At 36.8% G+C, this 18014-nt stretch overlaps 2 protein-coding genes across 3 annotated transcripts in view; one reads left to right on the top strand and one right to left on the bottom strand.

Annotated features, from left to right (window-relative positions):
• Positions 1–11424, top strand: part of LOC135224523 (protein Wnt-9b-like) — a 162055-nt gene extending 150631 nt beyond the window's left edge. Inside the window, exons 2-7 of the mRNA XM_064263596.1 lie at positions 4097–4181; positions 5099–5276; positions 6825–7008; positions 7385–7553; positions 9309–9473; positions 9804–11424. Coding sequence (XP_064119666.1) covers positions 4097–4181; positions 5099–5276; positions 6825–7008; positions 7385–7553; positions 9309–9473; positions 9804–10370 — 1348 coding nt within the window. The 3' untranslated portion in view covers positions 10371–11424. The remainder of the gene's footprint in view (positions 1–4096; positions 4182–5098; positions 5277–6824; positions 7009–7384; positions 7554–9308; positions 9474–9803) is intronic.
• Positions 1–18014, bottom strand: part of LOC135224533 (proteasome assembly chaperone 1-like) — a 300715-nt gene that overhangs the window by 156983 nt on the left and 125718 nt on the right. The gene's annotated exons all lie outside the window — the stretch shown is intronic.

The raw sequence follows: 18014 nt of genomic DNA, 5'->3' as shown, positions 1-18014 counted from the left end.
GGCCAAATAAAGTCTTCCGTTTTATGGCCGAGTGTTCACCCGTGAGTTATGATCTGATATGACGACTCTTTGCTGGTGGCGTTGTGTCATTCCCAAAGGCGAGTTTATTGGTTCCTCGTTGGGAATGAATTCTAGTTTCATGTCTGATTTATGGTGAAAATTTTGTGGAATCTTTAATGGATAATATATATACATATGTATTCATATATATATTTTATATATATAATACATATATGTATGTATGTATATATATATATATATATATATATATATATATATATATATATATATATATATAACCACATGCATCTACACACACACACACACACACACACACATATATATATATATATATATATATATATATATATATATATATATATATATTAGATTACAGAGCACACCAATAAATCAATAAGATAAAACCGAGGATAAAAGAAAACCAAGCCACACGTCGCCATTATTACCTTATCATCTACTACTTCTGTTCTTCATTATGTAATATGGTAGCAAGAGTAGATCTGGCGTGGAGTCCTTTAACAGAAACATTCTCTTGCATGGTAACAGAGTAACGTAACTCCATATTCACTTAAAAAAGAATAGTCTTCTTGGCATTATAGAAACATTTCTTCTTTGTAATCTTATCGCTTTCGCATCGGTATAGTAAGAATCATTATGTTCGCTGACCGTAGAGTTTTACCTGTGGGCAGAGAGAGAGAGAGAGAGAGAGAGAGAGAGAGAGAGAGAGGGAGAGAGAGAGAGAGAGAGAGAGAGAGAGAGAGAGAGAGAGAGAGAGAGAGAGATGTCCCCTCCATATTGAAATGCCGTTAAATTGTTTTTCTTCGAACAAAATGTGTATGCTATGTTAAATATGAATTTGGCACCTTAAAGGCATAATATTAACTGACATAATTACTTTGCTGTTAAGGTATTATTCTGTTTTAAACAGTTACTTTTAGCGCAATACTTTGGCTTTTGAAGCTGTCCTCTCATTGTTAAAGCATCACTCTTCAAGCGTTGCATTAAACTGAAGAGAACTGCCGCCTTCAAAGTATTGCTCTCTTGTTAAAGTTCCCTTCTGTTTAAATTTCCTGTAATTAAAGCAAGTGTTCTGTCTCCTCCATTTTCGGTGCAACTTTTATCCCATCCATAATTATTCCTTGAAACGTAATTACGGAGTTTTAAAAGAGGACACGGATCTTTTGCTGGCGACTCAAGTACACCTGTGCACTGGTTATGCAAGCAACTGGACTGAGGGAGCAGTACTGATAAACAAAATTATTCAAAGCAGAAAATCCTCCCACGTTAAACATACAGGGGATTTTATACAAAAATTCAACTGTTTAAATATCCCAGCAAATCACACCAAATTGCTCAGCCGACGTGTTGTCCTTTCTAAAGAGGAAGTTACAACCATATGAAGAACATTTTCCTCTTGGTATTGACAAAACAATAAAACTAATTAACCTCTGTGTAACTAACAACGTGTTCTCTTTCAATGGCAATTTTATAAAAAAAAAAATTTGGTTGTAGTATGGACAGTCCCCTATCCCCTCCTTCTAGCAAAACTATGCATGGTATATTTCGAAACAGAAATTTTGTCCTCTATCAAACCCCGCAATATAGTCTGGCTTAGATACGGAGATGATATTTTTACTTACCGGGATGATAGCTGGGGAGATTTCAATGAATTTTTCAATCAACTAAATTCGCTAGTTCCGACTATAAAAGTGAAAACAGAATGGGAAAAGGACGGGAAATTGCCGTTCCTAAACGAACTAATCATAAGAGAGCAGATAGATATGCGTTCACAGTATACAGGAAACCCATTTTCGCTGTTTCATATATTCATTTCTTAAGTTACCACGATGTATCCGTAAAAATCATGGTCGGTTGCAACCTATTCCTCAGGGGGCTTAGAATATATTAAAATGGGTACGTAGATAAAGAATTCAACACGATGCGCCAACACCTAATGCAACTGCTTTACCCACCATACATTATCGAGAAGGCTATAAATAAAGCGAATACAATACACTATAGAGGTCCCATTCACAATAGACAAATAGACTTCAACAATAGAATAAAAATTCCATACGATGAAAACATCCAAAAAGCCACAGAACACCTCAGGTCTAATAATCACAAGGGAATAGCTTAATTTCCACCCTTCCTGGGTCGCCAACAGACTTACTGCCACACCTACATATGTTTTTGTATATATACTCTTGTAAGACATCCTATGTCTGTTTTACCAGTGATCAGGAGCACCGAAAGAAGTGCTTGAAATATATGATTGCAACGTTAAAATAGTGTTTTATGGGCATTTATCTTCATAAATATATATATATATATATATATATATATATATATATATATATATATATATATATATATATATATATATATATATATATATATATATATATATATATATATATATATATATATATCACATTACCCATACACTTTCCTGTCTCTAACGTGAAACATTGAGACTAATACGGAGGAAATTCTAATTAGTGTTCCAGTATTGTGTATCGGTGTTGTACTATGTCGCACTGTACTGGAATTTCACTCTACAGTACGCCACTGAGTCCCTAGCGTAGACCGTTAGGCACGCAACTCCTCTCTTATATACTGAATATGCTGTGTGTGCTCTTTTTTGTTGTGTAATTCGTATTATTGTTTTGTATCTTCTTCTTATTGACCACTTGATATTTTGTTCTCATCGGTTACCTGATCATTTTTTTGTACCAATACGAAAGTTTTTTCTGTTCCGACTTGAACAACTAATCTAAGTGAGAGAGCCTTTCTAATAACTCTAGTCACAACTGGAGTTTTTAAAGTTAGATATTGAATCAAATTGTTTACGTCCTCCGATGTAAGACGAAATTAATCATAGGTAAAAAACTGAAATCGTATTCCAGGCTGATTAAAGAACCTTAGCATTAGAAAGTTATAATTTTTTCCGCTTTTAAGCATTACAGCACTCACTGGTTGCCTACAACAAATATTGTCAGAATTATAAAAAACCAAACATGTTGATATCTACATGGTATCGTTAAGTTAAGTATATCTTAGTTTTACCAGACCACTGAGCTGATTAACAGCTCTCCTAGGGCTGGCCCGAAGGATTAGATATTTTCACGTGGCTAGGAACCAGTTAGTTACCTAGCAACGGGACCTTTGTAAAATGCCTACAGGGAAGTGGCACACCTACACTGCATGGCCACGGGTCACCTTTGGGCGAAATGAAGGGGATTGTTTACTGTGAAACCTTGACGAAGTGCGAAAGGGATGGGAGGGCTATAAAACAAGTCAGGACTTACTTATCCAAGTATAACGAGCCATGCCTAAGTTTGCTGGCTCTGTACTGTAGAAGGAATATCACTAACAAACTTTAGGATAGATCAGATGTCGGAAGAATTCTTCGCTGTTGTCAGATTAACCTGGTCATGCGCTACTACGGGCTCTTACTTGTATGGGATACCACTTATTACTTGTGAACTGGGTGTGACCAGTGGACAGACTTGTTCTAAAGGGAAGCAAAATAAAAAAAAAAAAAACGAAATATATCACGAACTGGGATGCATCAGAGATTGGTTTAGGAATGGTTAACTATTCAATAGCTCAGGCACTGAAAACAGTTACAAAACTGCCTTGTCCCAGTAGAAAAAATACATAAAAAATTATTGATATCTGATATCCTCTGGAACCGACCTAAACCTACATAATAAACCTCACATGCCATTGTTACCTGGCATTCGCAAGTCCTTCTATTCTTTTTAATAGCAACCTCTGTGAAATTCTCCACCACTCGTCTGAAAAAGGGTAGATTAAATGTTGGCATATTATAATTCTAATGTTTCCCTTTGTTTTTATGTATAAGGGGGTCTCATTTCACACTTTCTTCGAGCTACGTAGCTGAAATTAAGCTGGTCTTAATATATTAATATATTAAGAGAGAGAGAGAGAGAGAGAGAGAGAGAGAGAGAGAGAGAGAGAGAGAGAGAGAGAGAGAGAGAATAAAAATGTGAGGGGTATATACATAAAATTCCATTAATTAACTATACATTATGGGTTTCATCCACAGGATATCCAGTAAGCGACCACTAGATCAGGATCTCTTGACATCGAGCCTGGCTTCTATCAACTTGACCACCACAGATCTCAGTAAGGTATTTATCAAGTAACTTTTCATCATATTAATACTATTCACTTGTCTATATGTTTATAATCGATTCTGAATTATTCAGCTTGGAATATAAATGAAACGTGGCTGCAAAAGGCACTTTCCGCGTTACTGTATATCTAATATGATATGAAATTTTCTCCCCATGAAACTAAGTGCAATAAATTAAGATATCGCATGGTGCTCTGAGGTGTAAGTAATTCATGAAGCCGTAGAATGATAACCGCTCTGGCAGCTATTTCTTGGAATCGCTAACATGTTACAGATTCGTTCCGGAGTTCTGTCCTCATTAGCTCATCCATCTCTTTCGCTGAGTTTAAGTCAAATTACTTCGTCACTTAGTCATTTTCGGCTTTTGCGCATTTCTTAATTCAATTCTGTATTTTCTCATTTTAATTTGAAATTTTGTTTACCTATTTTTCATTGTCTTTCTAGCACGTCTGCATCTCCGATTTTTTTTTTCTTGTAAAAGGTTTAGTCATGCAGTTATCTTCTTGAATATTTGAAATTTTTTTTTAATCATTATTGAAAGGGTTATTTTTACGCCAATCGTACTACCACCTTTATATACTAAATTAACCAAACTCAAAGTGGAGCGCAGCATCTTCACTTAAATCCTCTCTACCTGTGACGACTGGTATGATAATAGCCAGTTGGAGTGCCACCACGAAAGGCGGAAAAACTACCATTTCCATTTTGTTCCTACGCAGCTGTGCCAGTGATTTTACAGTGCCATTATTTCTTATGGGTTTTTTCTACACAGCTGTGTCAGTCAGGCATTTCAAAATACCGTTAGTTCTGATATAAAAACAGCGATTCTTGGCGATAGCTACAGCTGTGTCAGTCAGGCATTCCAAAATACCTCTACTTCTGACGTCAAAACAGCGGTTCTTTTCTACACAGCTGTGTCAGAGAGTGGGAGTGCACGGAAGAGGCAGCCGCAGCTGTGGTCGGTCGGCAGAATTTGCAGGTGTGATGGCAGAGGCTGCTTGGGTTGGCGTTATCCACTGCCAGCACGTGATGAAGTACGACCGCTGGAACTGTTCCTTGGGGCACAGCAGGTTGAAAATCATGAAGAAAGGTCAGGACAGGGGCAAAACGGGAAATCAAGATAAGTCGTTTTCTTAATGTCATGATTTCAACATAGTTCAAGATATGGATATTGTAGCATAACCATAGCTGATTAATTGAATGTTAAAATATTAACATAACACATTATCATAACTTACTATTTCAATGTTTCGATGATGTTTAAGTAACATCCAACGGCCTCTAGTTTTTTTTACTATTATTATTACACAGCTTTTTGGTTCCTGATGAGTTTCTTCATTTCTCTGCATTCTGTTGAATTAAACATTCACTTCAATATTCATTTTGCATTACATCCCGCCATTTAATCTCGTTTCACTCAAGCATTCTTCCCTTAGCATTGTACATCTTAAAAGTATCACACTTTCTTTCTAGTATTTTCACCAACCAGAGGCTTCTGTAATATCCTGGATCAATCTCAGACATCTTTCTTTCAGTAACTCCTCCCAAATAAAAATCACTCGGATTCATGCGCACTGATTTCCAACAGACCTGTTCCAAAAAAATTCCAGATATTCAATAACCATTAACTGTAATTCCTCTACTTCTGCTGAGACAAGCGGTCTGCCATTGGTGGAAGCGTCTAATATATTTAAAAAAAAAAAAATCGACTGCGAGCACAAATATGAGTGGTCTTTAACCAACGTTTCTGTGTAGGCTTACTCGACTCTAAATATATCTATGCACATAGGTTCTAAAACATTTTCCCCAATTCCATATTCATCATCTCTGGGGCACCCTCGTTCAACGCAACTTTCGAAACGTATAGAGATTGGTTTTTTCAATCCCTTTCAATCGTCTTCTGCTGCAAAGTATTGCTCTGTAGCAATATCCATGATATTACAAGTATAATTTCACACGACAATCTTATCAGGTATTCTGTTATTATTACCCTACTTTAGCTGACTGTTCAAAAATTAATTCCCATCTTGACTGTTTGGGCCATCTAAAGTTCCACCACTTTTCCCTTAATTTGATTCGGCTACTCTTGTGAATGTCCTACCTTCCGATGCAGTTTTATTTTAGTCCCATATATATATATAGTCATATATATATATATATATATATATATGTATATATATATATGATATATATATAGTATATATATATATATAATATATATATTATCTATATATAATTTCAACATTTTGAGAAGTGGTCCATTAAACATTATTTTTAATGCAGATTTTCAGTTGCCCGGTCTTAGATCTCGTAACTGTAAGTGCCTGTTATATAAGAGGTGTTTTATATTTTATTCAAAGACACTTATACTCATGAGAAAAAATACGCCGAATCTGCGTCTCTGTTGGGTGTATACAGAGTCCCGAGGTCCGCATCTGAGACTTAACCCCTCTCAGACCTTCCCCACTTGTTGTTTTGGATTGAGCTGGCCTTATGCCAGCACGGGCTCTTGCTCATAGCGCAGACCGTAAAGGAAACCTTACTGGAGCGCCATGAGGCGAGAGCTCAGGTTGGCAAACGGCCAAATTTTTTAATAAGAAAGAGGAAGAAGTTAATTGTCCATTCTTTATCCCTTCAGCATTTCGTGAAACAGCCCTGATGCAGGGTATCTCAGCCGCCGCCATGACGCACGTCGTGTCTCGCGCCTGTTCCGCCGGCCGGTTCTCGAGGTGCTCCTGCGACGACTATTCTGCCGACCGCACAGAGAACCTGAAGGTGTGGAGGTGGGGTGGCTGCGGCGACAATCTTAGATACGGCTCCAGGTAAAATAACTCACTTCATTTAGTGTTTTTTTTTTTTTTTTTTTTTTTTTTTTTTTTTTTACTAATCTCGTTTCCTTAAGGAGTTCTTCGCTTTCGCTGGTTTCCTCAGTCTTCCTTAAGAAGTTCCTCACTTTCCCTCGCTTCCTCAGTTTTCCTTATTTACGATTCCTTTCTCCATGGCTGTTCCATGCCTGTCCTTCAGCCAAATTCTTATATTCTTCTGTTCGTAGTATCCACATATTTGATATGCATGGAAGAAATAAATGTTTAATGTTAACTGATGTATTTAACAATAAAATTCTTTCAGTGCAAATACACACACAAATACAAGTGATTATTACAACATTAGAACTTAAAGTATTTTCTTTTCCAATAGGTTCGCCCACCGGTTCTTCATTGGCGGGAAGAACAAGAGGCAGCCAAAAAGCAGAATGGGCGGGAAATCTAGGCCGCCCACGCTTCCAGCAAAGTCAGCCTCGAAAGAACAGCAAAGTCGAGACTTCAAGTCGCACATAGAAGCTCACAATGCAAAAGTGGGGATAGAGGTAAGGCTAGAATAACTGTGTTAAACATATTCTTTGACTCCAGGAGGCGTTAAATCTATTTATTTATTTTTAACCAAGGTGTAGACTACCACAGTTGACTAACCACCAAGTATTCAAGTCACTACTTTTGTTATCAGTGGGACGATGGATTTTCCAAGAAACGGATAATATATATTTATAATATAGTATATTTATTTTCTCATTATATCTAATGTTGTTTTCTCATCATAATAAAATTCATGTTCTCATTACTATGAATATCTATGTTCCCATTAAAATAATATCTATTTTTCAAAATAGTAAATATTTATATGCTCACTGACAAGGAATGACTTACTATGAGATTCAGGGCCTCTGTAACACGTTTTTTTCGCAATAACTTTTTATCTATGCATTTCATAAATATAACGCTTATTCAGAATGCACATTATATCTACACATAAATTTTGTCTGTATTCTGCATTACGTAGGTTGTATAAATTTGGTACTTACAATGTAAAAGTGACTTTTTTTGAAGATAGGCCAACTTACTCAGAGAAAAGGTTTCGAACGCACTCGTTACGTAACTTATGACAACATTTCTTCCCTCTTTCTCGATGGATGATTGGCTATACGTAACAAAGGCTATACCTCTGGCAACAATGACAACCAAATTTAAATACAAGCACAGCAGCACACCTTTATGAACTCTGAACCTCTCCACTGATAATTGACATAATGAACAAACCAACAAAATATGTTAATAAATACAAAAACACTTCGATTATTAGTCTAACTCCCAAAATAAGTTTCCTAAGAAATTACAGTCTACTTTATAGGTCACAATCAGATTGACAAGATGTAGGGAATAGATGGTAATTTTCAAAAACATAGTAGACAAGCTTGATTTGATAACTGCTATATCCAATGTCATACAATTTTTATTTATTGGCTATCTACCTATTTACTGAAAAAAAATAGCCGGTACCGTATTTTGGCTTTAAACCTTCACCAATAATTATCGTCAGAATGATAACTTCATGAGGCTCCACCCACTTTGGCCTCGTTATAATTCAGGATAACACTGAAGGCTATCATGGGCATTGTTGGATTAGAAAATTTAACTACTGGCTATAAAAACTCATTTCTCGAGTAGTTGTAAGAAGTGCTAAATGATCCTCAAGGATCCCAGCAGTTGGCCTAAACGTTTATTCCATGTATATTACTGCTATACTGTTGCGGCACTACTGCTACAGTAGTATTACTACGCTAGCACAGATACCCCACCCACATCTATGTATCGTTCCGCCATTCATAAAGTCTTTGGGTTTCAGAGCCGATGGAACAAGGTGAATGGGTTTCTGTCTAGTGGATGGGCGGCGTAACATTTCGTCAAAAGGTGTTTACTTTGCTTACGTAATGAATGTTTTTCGACTCTTGGCTCGTAATCATTGGCCATGGCATCGGCTAGATCATTTTTACTCTATAAAAATTAAAACTATCGGGTTTAGGTTATTGATAATGCTGACAAAATTTGTGTGTGGTTGTAAAATATACATATGTCAACTTTCAGCAACATCCGATGCTTTGACAAGGAGCAAAGTCCAAAAAACCGTGTTACAGAGGCCCTGAATCTCATAGTAGTTCACGCAACACTGTAACTGTTGTAAACTTCTTTAAAAAATCAGGTGATCATATTTTAATAAATTAATGTTATTTTCCTATGTGGAATGAGGATACTTTCTCGAGTGATAAACGTCTTCCTTCTCTTCACAGGTCGTCGTATCTGGCAAATCTCGCTCGTGCAAGTGCCACGGCGTTTCGGGATCGTGTACCATGCTGACCTGCTGGTACCAGCTTCCTTCCTTCACCCTCACAGCGGAGGTCATCAGGGGCCTTTATGAGTCCGCTTACCTGGTTCCAGCGACCAACGTGGCGCAGGTAGCTCATGCAGGGTGCTAAGTTACCGCTAATCTGGTTCTAATTAAAGCTGAATGCATTTTTGCCCTGTGTATACAGAATTAGTGTGTGTTTGTGTTCTGTTCCTTAAGAACCATGGTTAGGTGACATGTCAAATTATACAAAAACTAAAACTTGACATTTCCCTGCTCACCATTCAGAAAAGAGACACTGATTAAAAAAAAAAAAAATCATAGTGTTTTAACAAGGTGCTAATTCTTACATCCCACCAAGCTTTGCTATTTCACCTAATTCATTACCTTTGTAAACTATAAAGAAAATATAAATAATGTCTTTCATTCCTCTTTCTAGCTGCTTCCAAAACTGAAAAAGCGAAAAAACGACTTGAACAGACATCGAAGAGAGATAACGAAAAACCTGCGAAGGCCGCACAGTCTTCGAAGGGAAAAGACGGCAGTTGACGCCAGGGATAACAGGGAAGAAATCCCAACTTTCCCGCCCGGCGTTCCAGAAGCTTGGCGGGAAAAGCCCGAGTTGGTCGACGTGGATCAACATCAGATCAACCTGAAAGAATACGAAGAGACGGAATTTCTCGCCAAATCGTGGAAGAAGAATAGGAAGAATCTATCTAAAGGCTGGGACCAGAACCGCCTCGTTTACGTGGACCGATCGCCAGACTTCTGCCGTAAGAGCGAGTACAGTCCCGGAACAGAGGGGCGGAACTGTGAGAGGGGGGAGAATTGTGAAACTCTCTGCTGCGGGCGAGGTTACGACACGACTGTGTCCGAAGTGCACGAGCCGTGTAAATGTAGTGTCGTGTGGTGTTGCAAAGTCCATTGTCAAAACTGCACGAAGATTGCAGAGGTTTATACGTGCAAAAAGGCCCGAGTGGAAAGGGTTCTGATGATGTGGGGATGAATATTGTATAAACGTTGTGTAGAAGTGATAAGTGTTTCCCAACAGGACCCATTACTAAATGACCAGATGGAAAATGAACCTGCCAATACTATACACTTGGATTTTTTTTAGCTTGTAATTTGCTTTATAATCCCTAATTAGGCGAAGTTGTAAATATCTATATTATGTTTTTTGCAATGACAGTCGTCAACTAGTAATGAAAACTGCATTGTACAAAAGGAAGTGAGTTTTTAAGAAAGGTAGAATTTCTCTTTATATATTTCAAGAACAACTATTCATAGAGTAACTTCTGTAGCACCGGCTATAATAAATTTTTATTGCCTTCAATATAGATCATAATTTTGCCAATCGCGATCATGTAATTTCGACTGTTTTTCTTCGAGCTTGCTTGAATAGCAAAACATTTAAGACAGGAAGACACTATGTACCTGTGACTGTGATTTATTTTGTTACATAGGCAGTTTTAACCACCCTTATAAATACTTTGATACCTTCAAAGACTAAAATTATTTTGATCCCAGTTCACAAATGTTACCTAAAAATCGGTTATAAACACGACAGCTAACATGAGCGCTAAAGAAACAAATTAATATTGGACAGTTTTAATCACTCGAAAATGAAATGATGTTTTAGGCATTATGCTCTTTTTATAATAAATGAGTTTAAGAATTACATCTATGTCTGTAGGTAAGCGTTTCTATAAGTCCTCACTAGAGGATGGTATGTTATTAAGGAGTTTTGATAAGAGATAAAAAATTTAATGGTTTTTAAGGAAAATGAATAGTATGTATTATTTCCATTCCTCCCCTATGTTTTAGCATTACTGATCTCATTATATGCTCAGATAAATAAATAAAGGCACAAATAAATTAATAAATGAATTAATAAAATAAAGAAGAAAGCATGACTATGCTATTTCTTTGTCTATATTTGTTCGATAGATGGAATTTCGTAAAATCTTTATTTATGTATACGTCGATAGTGGATGTAGCTCATACATTAACTCTCAACGGAAGTCCTATAAATTATCATTTATTGGTTTTGGTTGTGGGATTTTCCCACACATAGGGGTCAATGATTGAATGAGGCAGTAACTAATGTTTTACATTTTTTTGGAGTCACCATGCCAAGAAAACGAATTTATATACTGTAACCATACATACATACACTATATATATATATATATATATATATATATATATATATATATATATATATATATATATATGTGTGTGTGTGTGTGTGTGTGTGTGTGTGTGTGTGCGTTTCTATATACATATATCTTTATGTAGGTATGTTATGATATATTATATATATATATATATCATATATATATATAATATATAATGGGGTCAGGAAAAGGTCATGGGGCTAACAACCTCACCCTAGAAATGGAGGGCTTCTCTCTCCTAACGCCACCCCCTTCAAAGGGGGGTGGGGCAGTGGTATGATGAATGGTAATTTTGTGTGTGTGTGTGTGTGTGTATGTGTAACATTATTTAAAGGGCTCTATGCTACTTCAGATCAGATTTCAGTGCAATTTGTCTCGGCCCATGACATGTGGTCCTTACTGAGGGTACGACGTCTGTGGTCCAGGGTAAGCCATTAAGATGTTATGAAACCGATCCATTTGTGGGGACGCTGTATCCTTCAAGGACTTGTCTGCAATATTGGATGTTGTGGTTCCTGAGGAGGAAAAAATGAAGAAATTTTTAACCATGACAGGTTCTGGGCAATCTGCCAAGGTTCGTTATGTCTGTTGTGAATGCAAACTCTTAATTAGATTCTTTGCCTCCAATGTTTCTGAAATCATTCAGCCTGCCCTTTTTCACGAAGGCGGATTAATCAAAACTTTGTTACAGGAGCCTTGCTCATCACACACACACGCACAATATACAACAAATACCCTCATCACACACAATCATATACACAAACACCCATAAAACAAAGACTTATTTCAGCTTTTTGTCATTCGCTTCCTTCAGTCTTCTGAATTTAATTTCTTTCCCCATTCACTTATATATATTATTATATCATATATATATATATATATTATATATATTATATATTAGATATGTATATATTTATTTTATTTTTTTTTATTTATATTTTTAAATATATATATTATTATTTATTTTTATAAATTATATATAATATTTCTTTTTTTAATATGTAGTATATATATATATATATATGATTTATATATATAGATATATATATAGTATATATCTATATTGTACTATATATCTATCTATCTATATATATATCTCTATGTAATTAAAAATATATATAAGCTATATTATAATATATTAGTTATTATATATATATTTATATAAATATATATATATTATTAATTTTATATATATTAGTTTATATATATATACATATATATATATATATATATATATATATATATATATATATATATATATATATATAGTTACTCCGACTGTTAAAAGGGATATTAAACCGTTCTTCCTACCCACTTGCACATAAAAGGAATATTCAAAGGAACAAAATATATTCTAAGATACCTTAAAACATTATATCTTTTTCACAATAATATTGGAATAAAAAGGTGGAGTAAACAAGTTCGTCTTGGCAAAAGATGCCCCACTATCATATCTGTTCCCTGTGGAATGTTATGCCTTCTTTAGTAACGATTACTTATTAAAACGAAAGTCTCAGCGGTTCTAACACACGAAACGCAACCGCCATTTTTCTGGCTTTACTTTTCCTAGCTCCCGTTTCTATCTATAGGTTCACGCTGGTTGCAATATTTTAATTTACGTGGCATTTCCATCTGCTCTGGCTATAGCTCTTAAAGCTTAACAGGTTTCTCCTTTTTTATTTGTCAATAATAATAATGTACGCAAAAAATGTCTCTGACCTTCTTATGCTTGAAAAGTGCACTTTAAAGGTCTAGGAGGGAACCTGGAAGCCCGGAGAGAGAGAGAGAGAGAGAGAGAGAGAGAGAGAGAGAGAGAGAGAGAAGCGTATTCCTTTTGAAATCTGGACGATAGAAATGATAAGACGCTTCTGCCTTGCTTCTTGAGTGACAAGCCCTTTTGAATATGAGGTAGATGACAAACAATAGGACGCGTTACTAAGACGAAAATGTACAATATAGATAAAAAGCAATGAGGCTTGAAAAGTAAATCCTACAGTGACGACACTTTACTGGAAACCTCGATATTCAATTACCGATGTGCGTTGGGTCATTGTACGATGAATACATTGTTCAACTAGTAGTAGTAGCGGTATTAACTTATGAAAATTGCTTGATGGCACGTGGACAGTATACTTCTATCGTGAAATTGAAAAAATAAACTAGAAAACAATTTAAACTATAAATACCTTCTTTTTAAAGCAACGCGCACATCCAGATATACGTAGTGCCATATCAATAAAATGGGTGGGTCTTATATAATTGCGTCATCCAAGTGAGTGATATCTTATCCTACACTGACTCACGAACCACATTTAACAATCATTCAAATATTTCAGGTTGTAAGGTCGAAAGAGAAGCGAAAAACTGAATTCCGTAGAGAGGAATGAACCTTACCGATACAATTATTACACAACTGCTGACCTCAACACTGTGGATAAAGTTATCCCAAAACCTCAGCATAATAATGAAAATATAATGCCAAACGTATAAAGTTAAGCCTAAACCTCAACGTAGGCCTACTCCACACTCCTCTGAGATGCTGAAATCATCCACAGATGGGACATCTTTTTCAGATCTCATCTTTCCTTTGTGGATATGCGTGGAAATAGGCAGCTGCTTTAATTGACTGTGCGATAAAGAAGAGTAATCTACATATCTGCCAGTCTACCAATCTATCCATCCATCTATCAATTATGTCTTTCCTGCTTGCAGTGCTCGAAATTTATTCACTTTTCCCCAATCGCAAAGTGGAGCACTGATTTCTGTTCCTCCAGAACTGACATGGGACAAGAATGCAAATAAAGAGAAAACCTTCAATATATATATATATATATATATATATATATATATATATATATATATATATATATATATATATATATACACACACACACACACACACACACACACACACAATCTGCACGTAAGGCAGTATGAAGTGTCCTCAAGTACAGAAAAAGCTTGAAATTAATTAAAGAACTGCCTCATATCCTGTTTCGAAGTGTTTCCTTCGATTTTCAACATTTTATTAACTGCGACCTTTTCCCTTTGTTATTACTTCTTGTCCTGCATTCTTCCTCCTGTCACCTCTCTTCTAAGCTTTCTTTTCGCAATTACGTGGCAAATGTAATTTCCCGTTCTCTCGTCAATTTTTTTTTTTTTTTTTTACAGATTTTAATTTCATGTGACTTTGTATGCTTGGTACCATTTTTTAAATACTTAAGTCTCTGTCTTTTAAGGAACAGTCGGTATTCGAGAATTCTTTACAGCTCTCTTGAAAAAGCTTCCTAATTACTTTACTTTGTATTACCAATAGTCATCTCCCCTAGACATAAGAAATATTACGCCCTGCCTTCAAATTATTTTCATGATGACTTATCCTACACTCGGTATTTTTTCCTTATGTTTAAACTGAACATCCTCTCTCTCTCTCTGTTTTTGTTTTCTTTTTAAGTCTGTTCACCGGTTACTTATCTGTCCATTAATTTAAAAAAAAATGAATTTTGCTCTTCCGTTCATACGCCAAATAGTGCCTTTCGACTACAGTAAATTAAATGCCACTATCAGCTATTTACAGTGCCCTGGTCGAGCATTGTCGCCCGGGGATCGAACTTAGAGCTTAGAGCTCTCTTACTGTTTAGACGAACGGCATTGCATAGCGATTACCAAATCCATTTTTGAACAAGGTTCATTCCACACTTTGAGATAAACTATCATATCCAAATACAGATTTTGCCTCATGTTAAGGGAACAAAAAGCGAGGAAGAAGGAGAGAAGGTAAAAGGGAAAAGTGAAGGAAAGAGTAAGAGGGATATAGAAAGATACTCTATCGAGCTAAAAGAAAAAAAAAATCAACCCTTTCACTGACCATCGATGGTACGAATGTGATCCGAGCCTTCATGATCGTAAATGGATCACGCGACTTTAGTGACTTTCAGATGGTGTAGCTGCAGTATGTTTGGTTTAGATGAGACAAATGGAAATCTCAAAGATACATTACTACAAGTCTATGGGTTTAAAAGACAACGTAAACAGTGTTGGGACTGATCACGCTGACGTGAACTCTCTCACTCAGTCGCTTTGGCTCAGACGTTCCATAGCTTTGCTCGACACTGCGATCTTTATCGGCCTAGGGTTTTTGACAAATCTGCGCTAGAATTGTCCTGTAACAAAGGCTGCGCCACGGCTGGCGTAGGAAGGAAGACTTTCAGTCGTCCAATGTAGCGAATTTCATGTCCGTATAGATCTGGATCGTCCTGCGACTACGGAGAATATGTGGATGACCAGTCTACTATTCCAGTGGTTTATGGTACGAGGAAGCTTAAGGGATCGGGTGACAATATTGGTCTAGAGGATAAAAGAAGAAAACTATTGGTGATATGTATACCTCTAACGTCGCTGACAGTCTTGGGACAGTACCGAATATAAGTTTGGAAATGTAGACACATTTGTTGCGAGGAACGATGTTGTCAATATGGCACAGCCTAAAATTCATTCACACCTTCCCAAAGAGACTGATCCTTTCAAACAAGCAGTTTTAGACAATGATTGGTAAACTTAGTATCTCACGACTCGGAGTCTGTTGCTGCTACGCTATACCGGATTCAAACGGAAGTTCAAGAAGTACATCACAAAATATGGCAGTAGACAAAATAAATAAATAAATAAATAAATAAATAAATAAATAAATTATTAAAAATATGCCTCCTGAAGTGTTATGAACAAACGAAGTCAGCTAGAAAAACAATTATATTTCTTTTAAATTTTATTTCTATACTGATAGAAACTTATGAAATGATATTACAAATATTAGTGACTTAATATTATAATGTATGCAAAATAAAAACATAAAAAAAATTAAAAGGGAAATTCTGGTCGCTGTCAGGAGTAATGATGATTAATTTCATGGACTATCAGGTCTTAAAAAGGCGTTATTCATTGTAGTCTAGAGTTACTGCAGTCTAAAGATACTGATATCGCTGCCTTGCAGGAAGCGCTGTGTGAATGGTATGACACTGAGTTTAAGAGGATATGAATTGTTAACATATAAGTATTTTTTTCTCATCTGCATCGTATTCAGCCATACAAGATGGCGTTAAAGGAAACGGAGGTTGGTAACATGGCAACTGGTCATCATTGCCAATAGTTCCTTACGGATGCTGTGTTTCTAAATAAAAGAAAACGCAGAATAGAAAAGAAAAAAGAGAAAATGTGAAAGAAGAAAGCAAAAAACCATAAAAAGCCTAGCGTGACAAACGTACCAAAGTTGAAAGCTGAGGCTAAACAGGTAAACGCTCTTTATGATCGACCGAAAATGTCAACTTCAATTGCAAGCAGAAAAACGTTTTTTTTTCCTCTTGTGCTTTTCTGTGCTTCTGTGTTGTTCGTCTGGGGACCATTGAACGAGCGCATTATTATCACCAGGCAGCGCGCGAGCTCTCAGCGCCGGCGAACTGTGCAGCAGAAGAATGTCGTGAAAAGCCTGACACTGGTCCTCTGAAGTCAGGCATGAAGGAGGGAGGGAGGGTCAGGGTGGGTGGGTGGAGGGACTGTGGGGTGGGAGGGGGGAAGATCAGAGTCATGTGGAAGGAGTTCCCTTGGCGTTGCCCTGTTGGAAGGAGACCCTGGGGATTCAATACCTCACCAGTCCCCGTAACAGGGGGGGAGGGGGGGTAAGGGAGGGTTGAGGAGTGGGGGAGGGGGCCTGCAGGACGGAGTTCCAGAGGGGTTAGGGTTAGGGGGGGAGGTTCTGTCCCCGTAAAGAAAAAAAAGAGGCGTCCTTTGAAATACGGACAAGGGCATTACTGAGAAAGATGACACCAGCAAAGTCCTTTAGACAAATGTCAAGTTAGTGACTCCCTACGGAGTAAGTGGCTAAAGGCGCATTGTGCGGGGGCGTCGATTCTGCGGATTTGCTGCTGAAGAAAGGCGTCTGTTGCGTTGCGCGTCCCAGAAGTCTTTGGGGCCTGAAAGACATGGCAGTGGCCGTGACAGACAACCGATTATAATTAGATTTACTCGTTTCCAGGTGAAAAGGGACGAGTCGTTTATGGAACGTTTAGTACACACGCAATCCATTTCATGCACGATCATGCACATGAGATATGAACAATGTCTTACGTCATTCTATGAATTTAGGGCCTGTGGAAGCAGAATTCACGAGAGTAAAGCATTTATTTCTGCTGCTGCTGCTGCTGCTACGCGAAATAAAATTGGGAGTGATGCAGACACAAATCATGCAATTTTCGTCACGTGTCTCTGTTTGGGGGCTTCATCGTCTTCGAAGGTCAGCTCCAACGTCGAGTAACATATATTCTTTAAAAAATTTTGTCAAGTTGCCCCGCTGATATGTCAAGAAATTTAATGTGAAAAATAAGAAAACACTTCCTATTTTATGGTCACTGATGTAAAATGAGTGCCGACAAAATGCTAAAAATAAAAAAAATGCATGATTCAAGAAATCAAGTGGACAG

The sequence above is a fragment of the Macrobrachium nipponense genome, chromosome 20 (assembly GCF_015104395.2).
Source record: "Macrobrachium nipponense isolate FS-2020 chromosome 20, ASM1510439v2, whole genome shotgun sequence".
Taxonomy (NCBI): Eukaryota; Metazoa; Arthropoda; class Malacostraca; order Decapoda; family Palaemonidae; genus Macrobrachium; species Macrobrachium nipponense.
This window is presented reverse-complemented; position numbering and strand designations above follow the sequence as displayed.